Here is a 6,963-nt window from a genome sequence, read left to right as displayed (position 1 = left end):
TATTATAGATTTTCTTACTTGAATTTTATACTATGCCTCATGTATATTTATAATCAGGAAAAAAAAAAAAAAGAGATAAAACTGTTAACAAAAAACCCAAGCAAACAAAAAAAGTAAAACTCACAAGTTCTGAAATACGAATTCAGTTTCTCAGGTCTGGTACCATTTGGGGCTCCCAGGCTATGTGCTAAGGGCTGATAACGCAAGCCCAGGGAAAGGCGAAGAAAAGTAATCTGTAGAGAATCGGGACCCCCTGAGATATCTGGACTTCACGAGCCCCCAGGAAGAATGCAAGAGAAATCAGTTTGCTTGGAGGAAGCTGGATGGCAGAGAATAGAAGCTGTGCGAAGTCAACACATTTTCCTGTCTTGTAAAAAAATCCATGAAAGAGACGATTGATGAAAGGTAACTTGTCTTTTAGGGTCCCTAGGGGAAAGGGATGTCCTAGACTGAACAAGAGGGGAGAGAGATGGATTTCTCCACAGAAAGGAAGGAGGTAAAAGATGAGATTCTAAAAGAGCTGGCTAAATGGAACCCTACAGTAGTGGCTCCCAGCTGTGCCAAAAATACCTGTGCCTCCAACATAAACCTGAAAGTGGGGGCGGCACCGGTCTTGAGGGGATCACGTGAGCTTCAGCAAGAGATGTTTCCATAGGAAGCACCCCCAATGCTCGAAGTGCAGAGGAGACCCCTACACTGGCAATGCCTCAGCTCCCCGGATCACTAAGCCTCTGGAATTAAGGGGAGCCTCCTGAAGACTGAATTTCCTGACAGCTGGATGGGACAGGAACTTGGGTTGGATATGTTATAGAAAAAAATTAATCAATTTTTGCACATTAGTTTTCAGATTCATACCTCAAATGTTAATTTATCGTTTAATCTACATCTAATTATTATAAGAAACGTTTATCGTGAAACTAGGAGGGGGGAATGCTTTCAACATGCAAGTGATTTTCCTTTGGACGGGATCGAATACAAACCGACTGAGAGATTCATATTTCTTTAGCAAGTATCGATCTAATCCCTGGGTCAACAGAGAAACTAAGGAAGAAGACTGTTTATAGGTAGGGGTGAGAGGTTGTCAGGCAGGGCTCACAGGCCAATTCTGGGGTTAAGGGTGGAGACTACTGCCTTTTCTGTCACTCAGACCCCCAGGGGCGCTTCCTGGGTGCGAATGGGAACAGGCTGTCCGTCGGGCTGGGACGGAAAGCTGGAGATGGAAGGGACCGTAACACGTGCTGGGAACTCATGGGCTTGCACACCGTTCTCTGTCTTATTCCTTTTCCTTCCTTTTTTTTTTTTTTTTTTTTAAATTTATTCGTAGAGCATCCCAGCTCCCAGTCGGATCAGATCGCACCACTCGCCAGTCTGAATCCGGCTGCCGGTGCTCATTTACTCCCGCCCGGCGAGACGGGGCGTCTGCACGGCAGAAACGTGGGCACCGTCCTCCCCGGGCGGCCTTCGGGGGCTCCGCCCGCCGCCCCCCGGCCGCGGCTCACCCGCAGGTGCAGATCTGACACAGGCACCGGGTCCTCATGCTCTCCGCCCGCAGAGTCCGCTCTGCGGCGCCTCCGAACGTCCGCAGCTCCGGGTCCCGCGCGCCGCCGTCGTCCAGGCAACGCGGGCTCCCGGGAGACGGACGCGGCGACGGCTTCCGGTGACGTCATCACGCGCGCCTGGGTCAGAGGTCGTGCGTCCACGGCCCCGCCCCGCGCGCCGGCGTTCCGGACCGGCTGAGTTCTGGGCGCCTCAGAAGCGGGTGTGTGGCGGGGTGCGGCGTCCCGGCGGGTGAGTGCGGGCCGCGCCGGGGGCCCGGTGGGTCGGCTCTGAGCGGGGTGGGGAAGCGGGGCGCCGCCGCCGGCAAGGGCGAGCGGGGCTGGGAACGGCCACTGGGTGCAGACCCGGGACCCCACGGAGAGCGGCGGAGGAACGAACGTGGGGCTGAGGTGTTTTCTTCTCGGCGGGGAATGGGGGAGCTCAGGGCCCCGACTTTACTCGGGCTCTGAGCGGTAACGAGCCGGGCACGTCACCTCGGGGGAGGCGCGGGAGCGGGGTGCAAGGGGAGACTCGGGGGAGACCGCGGGGGGAGGGGAGGGCCGTCGGCGTCCCCCCCCCACGCCACCCTCCCATCTGCCACCCGTCCTCCCTGTGGTCGTAGCCCTGGAGAAGTGGCCCGAGCGCTCGTCCGTGCCCCCATCGCTGGCGCTGCATGGCCCATCGCGCCCGTCCCGCCCGAGGATTGAGCGAGCTCCTCGGGTCCGGCCGTGACACGGTGTTGACTCAGGCGCTCCCCTGGGACTTGGGCCCGGCGGGCGGATCCCGTCCGGACATGTTCGCCGGGTTCTCGGTTCGCGGCTCCCTAGCAGAGTCTTGTCAGCTCCCGGCATTTAACAAACCCCGCCCTTCGGCCCTTGTGCCCTTCCTAATACATCGCAATTCTTATTTACAGGGAATAAGCAGCCATGGTGCTCAATAGTTTGGATAAGATGATTCAACTCCAGAAAAACACTGCTAACATCAGGAATATCTGTGTTTTGGCTCATGTAGACCATGGTAAGAATTCTTTTTAAGTGGCTTATTTTAAGTAATTAAAGGTGTGACTCCACCTGTGTCAGTGGAGTGACGCTGTGGGCAGTTGACAGTGATGCTCGCTAAAAAGCAACTCTTATTTCCTTTAAAATTTTGATGTCAGAGCAGCTCGCTGTTAAACATTTAAAATAAAGACAGCTAACTAGTGATTAGCATTCTTGTAAAATTGCATCGTTTTCTTAAGTGAGAACTTGAGATTTCATTAAAATAAGAATTTTTGAAATGGCTTTGTCTGTAGTCTTGCTTTACTTGGTATACCCTTCAAAGAACTAAGTTATTGCTGTGCTATCCTTTTGTCTTTCTGAGCTATCAAAGGTTTAGGTTTAGAGGCAAGGTCACTGTTACACATATCAGATGGTTAAAATCATAATTAGAATAAACTTGGTCAAATTCTTGTAGGACAGATTTTAGTAACTACAAACTTTAGTGAAAGTTTGTCAGGTGTTCTATATTTTGATTGGCATGGTTTTGTGTCAGCCCTTAACTGCATTTTATTCTGTGTAAATTAGCTTCAATTCCAAAAAGTTTTGCACTCTAAAAAAAAAAGTGGCTCTGCAACTTTTGAGTTGAGGTTGATGGGATTACGGAGTTAGAGATGCACGGTCAGCACTATAGAGTGCTAGAATCTGTGTCCTTCCAGATGTTCTCATCAGAAGTCTAATTGAACTTTTTAACATGCCTGTTAATGTATTCTTCACTCAGTATATGTAAATAGGAGACCGTTGCTAAACCAACTTTTATGGTTAGATGTTAAATCTGTAGATAAAATCCATTTCTCCTTAAAAAAGAGGTAGATTTGAATTACTGCTGTTATTTTAACAGGAAAAACTACTCTTGCTGACTGTCTCATATCTAGCAATGGAATCATCTCCAGCCGCCTGGCAGGCAAGGTATGTTGTTGTATATGGTAAATACTTGTTACATTTCAGTAGGTATTAGCTATCTACAATGTGATGAACGATTTGTTGTGTTCTTAGAAAGCCAAAAAAAAAAAAAGTGTAAAGCATAGTTCATGCATCTAAGAAGCTGCCAATCCATTTTACCTGATACTAATATAAGTGTAAGTAGTCAGATGATATCCTGGCACAATTGTGGAAATTTTCAGAGAGGAAAAGATTCTCCCCAGGTGAGTGACTTGGGTGAGAAGGTAGAGAAACCGTTAGGGGGAAATAATATGGATAAAGGGGGACAGGGCTAATTTGTGAGTTGTGCTTGGTTTGAGAGGGGCTTATGTCAAGAGACTGCTGGGATAGAACACGCAGATAGAGAGGCTCTGCCAGCTCATGGGAGACCTCGAAGGCTAGCCTGCGTACCACAGGAAGGCTTCTGAAGCCTGAGGGGCACGATGAAAATCGTGTCTTATAGGAAATGAAGTTGAGATTTTTGTTTCTAGCTGTGCTTTAAAAAGCCTTGGATAATTTACTTGCAGGAGAGAAATAGAGATATTCCTTCCCTCGATGAATTCAGGACATAATCAGCACTATCAGGTGACTGGGGACAGAGAGAGGACATGGAGAAGCAAAATTGAATGAAAAAACACATAGGTGACTGAAAGAAGAAACGTGTATAGAAGAATAGCAGAATGCCTTTCTGGGAGGTTGGAGAAGTGAAGGGGGAGCCAGCAGTGGGATCTAAGGAGAGATAGGAAGGAAGCCAGGAGATTTTAGACTCCTGGAAATTTCACATATGCATGTGAGCACATGTGTGTACAAAGGGTTGTTAACTATGCTTAATACCACACAAATCAAGAAGAGTGAGGATTGGAAAAGATTATTGTGTTTGGCCAGAAGCCATCGGTAGCTTTTAGAAGTCTGGTTTTGCCAGAGCTATGGAAATGGAAGCCTTTCTGACAATTAAGGAATTAGTGTAGGATGAATAAATGTGGCCATCCCATGTCAGTAAATTATCCTTAAGGCTCTCGAATGAAGGAAATGAGTAAATGTAGGTTCGATGGCAGGGAGAAGTAAGGCAGAGCATTCTGCAGAGGGAGGAGGGAGGTTAGTGAGGTGCTTCGGTTTGAGGAGCTAGGTTTTCCAGTTAAGTGAAGCCACTGTCAGTGCAAAGCCTGGAAAAAGATGCAGGTCCTTGTCTGTTGGCATTAACGCTTTGTGAAAGCCAAAGCTAAGTGGTAATGTTAGAAATATCTTGTACCCTACAGTTCTGTTTTTGAGAGTGTATTTAAAATCTGCTAATTTGGGAAAGGGAGTGAAGGCTTCTCTTGCCTCTAGAGAGACCTTCTGTTTGAATCTCTGCTCAGACTTTTGTCAGAAAGCCTGTGAATAGGAAAACAGTGGGTGTTCTTGATGAAGAAGGAATCCCCCTGTTATTACCTTCTGTGAATTGTTCATGGACTACCCAATCAATCATGGCTGAAATTTGAATGAGCAGCTCTCTGGAGAGGATATGCATGCTTGAATAGATTTAGAAAGTGGTAATGTCTTTCAATTTGTCTATGTTCTCTTCCCCATGACAACTTCCCTCTCCAGTGCCTCCCCCTTTAGAAAAATGTGAATCATTTTTTAGTTTATAATGTGAGTATTTAAAACAAAAGTCCAAATCAGTTTATTTTAATGTTACATTTTAATTCATTGGGAATTAAGGGTGCATACTTTGCATTTTTGCAGTTACGGTACATGGATAGCAGAGAAGATGAACAGGTCCGAGGTATCACTATGAAATCCAGTGCCATTTCACTGCTTTATGCAAAAGGTAAACCAACTTGTGTTTTAAAGAAGAACAATTTTGAATCTTGCATGTTCTTGTTTCTTTTCCTGCCTTAAATGCATGCCTTAGTTTCTTGGCTTCGTGTTCCACAAATAGCAGTCTGTCTTCTCCAAATGATCTGTTGTCAGTCAGGCTATCCAGACGTGGTTGCAGCTGGGGACGTGTGGCTGACCTGTGGGCAGAACAACTGGCAGTTCACACCTGCTCCCCCCGCCTCCCACCCATGCACTTTGGAACCCCTTAACCTAGTGTTCAGAAGTTCACTGCCAGTGGCCTCTTGGCTTGTGAGATGAAATTCATGCCATCTTAACTGTAGTGGTTAAAGGTATGTCTTTGGAATTAGATGGGTTTGAACTTCCTCTCTACCATTTTGAATTATTTGATCTTAGACAGTTTACCTCAGAATCGGGTTCTAGCTGGAATGTCTCTGAGAAAGGTACTTCTGTGCCCTGATGTCCTGCTCTGTAAAATCGGGCTAATGGTAGTAAATACTGCAGATGGTTGCTGTGAGTAGGCATTAGATAATGTATATAATACACTTAAAACAATCCAGGCACACACAGGCAGTCCACAGATCTGAACTCTGTCCTTGGTGGCGGTGGTGGCTTTATCGTTACCAGTATGACCTAGGGCACAGGTCACATCCTCAAGTCATAAAAATTACAATGGGGAAAATCCCTTAAACGACCCATGTTATTATGATCATCCCTGTGGTAGTTCTGGAGCCCACAGAAGGTGAGAAACACTGGGCCAAGAGGAGGAGCAGACATAAAGTATATATGCAGGTGTTTGAGCGTTCAAATAATTATTTTGCATTTATAAGAGAATTATATCAAATTAGCAGTAAATGGAGGAGTGAGCGTAGAAATCTACCGAATTACTGTTTTTCTGCGTGGTGTACTTACTCATGTTTTAATGTAAAGTCTCTGTACCCTGGGGTGGCCAGTTGTTCTGGTTTGCCTGGCACTGACTTAGGGTTAGTGGGGTGTGGGACTTCCAGCGCTAAAGCAAGACAGATCAGCGTGAGTGGTCACCCTGCTGTGAGCTTCATTCTTCTGTTGCGAGGATTGAAGGAGATAACGTGTGTGAGAGAGCACAGAGCACGTGAGAGAGCACAGAGCACGGCTTGGCACATAGTAATACTCAGATTTTTACAGAATTGAACCTGCATTTCGATTGAGCAGATTCATGCCTGCTCTTTGAGAAGTTGTAGGGAAGAATTTGGCCAACTGCTCTGTGTCTTTTCAAGTTGTTATTTCCTGTTTTGGCCCCCTTATACAGCTTTCCCTCTTTGTTATTGGCTTCTTGTAGTCTCAACTTGCTAATCTGTCAAATGAGTATAGTAATAATTTATCTAATAGGGTCATTGCAGGGACTCAGTAATGTGATTAGTACATTAAAAGTGTTTATTTAGCACAGTGCTTGGCTCACAGTAGGCCTCGATAAGTGGTAACTGATAGAATAATGAAGTCTTTGATCGTTTTATGTAGATGCTGTTTGGAATCAGTAGCTCATTAATGAGGGTTGGAATGACAGCCTAAGTTAGAATGGCAGCTGCTGACTGAGCCTTCACCTCCTTTAGCTTTACAGTAATTTCTTAGATGCTTTCTTGTTCTGGAGTGCTCGAGGAACAGTATTATATACTGCACA

The 6,963-nt window shown here is 46.2% G+C and overlaps 1 protein-coding gene and 1 long non-coding RNA gene across 2 annotated transcripts in view; one reads left to right on the top strand and one right to left on the bottom strand.

The window, feature by feature from the left end:
* Positions 1-1,666, bottom strand: part of SAXO2 (stabilizer of axonemal microtubules 2) — a 12,089-nt gene extending 10,423 nt beyond the window's left edge. The window contains exon 1 of the mRNA XM_011376159.2: positions 1,500-1,666. Coding sequence (XP_011374461.1) covers positions 1,500-1,537 — 38 coding nt within the window. The 5' untranslated portion in view covers positions 1,538-1,666. The remainder of the gene's footprint in view (positions 1-1,499) is intronic.
* Positions 1,667-1,681: 15 nt separating this feature from the next.
* Positions 1,682-5,347, top strand: LOC105302853. The gene is made up of 4 exons (XR_896867.2): positions 1,682-1,788; positions 2,450-2,553; positions 3,412-3,479; positions 5,214-5,347. It is a non-coding gene; the product is annotated as an uncharacterized LOC105302853 (long non-coding RNA).
* Positions 5,348-6,963: the final 1,616 nt, after the last annotated feature.

This window comes from Pteropus vampyrus, unplaced genomic scaffold (assembly GCF_000151845.1).
Source record: "Pteropus vampyrus isolate Shadow unplaced genomic scaffold, Pvam_2.0 Scaffold286, whole genome shotgun sequence".
In the NCBI taxonomy this organism is placed as follows: domain Eukaryota; kingdom Metazoa; phylum Chordata; class Mammalia; order Chiroptera; family Pteropodidae; genus Pteropus; species Pteropus vampyrus.
Note: the sequence above shows the minus strand (reverse complement) of the source record. Positions and strands in the feature narration are given on the sequence as shown.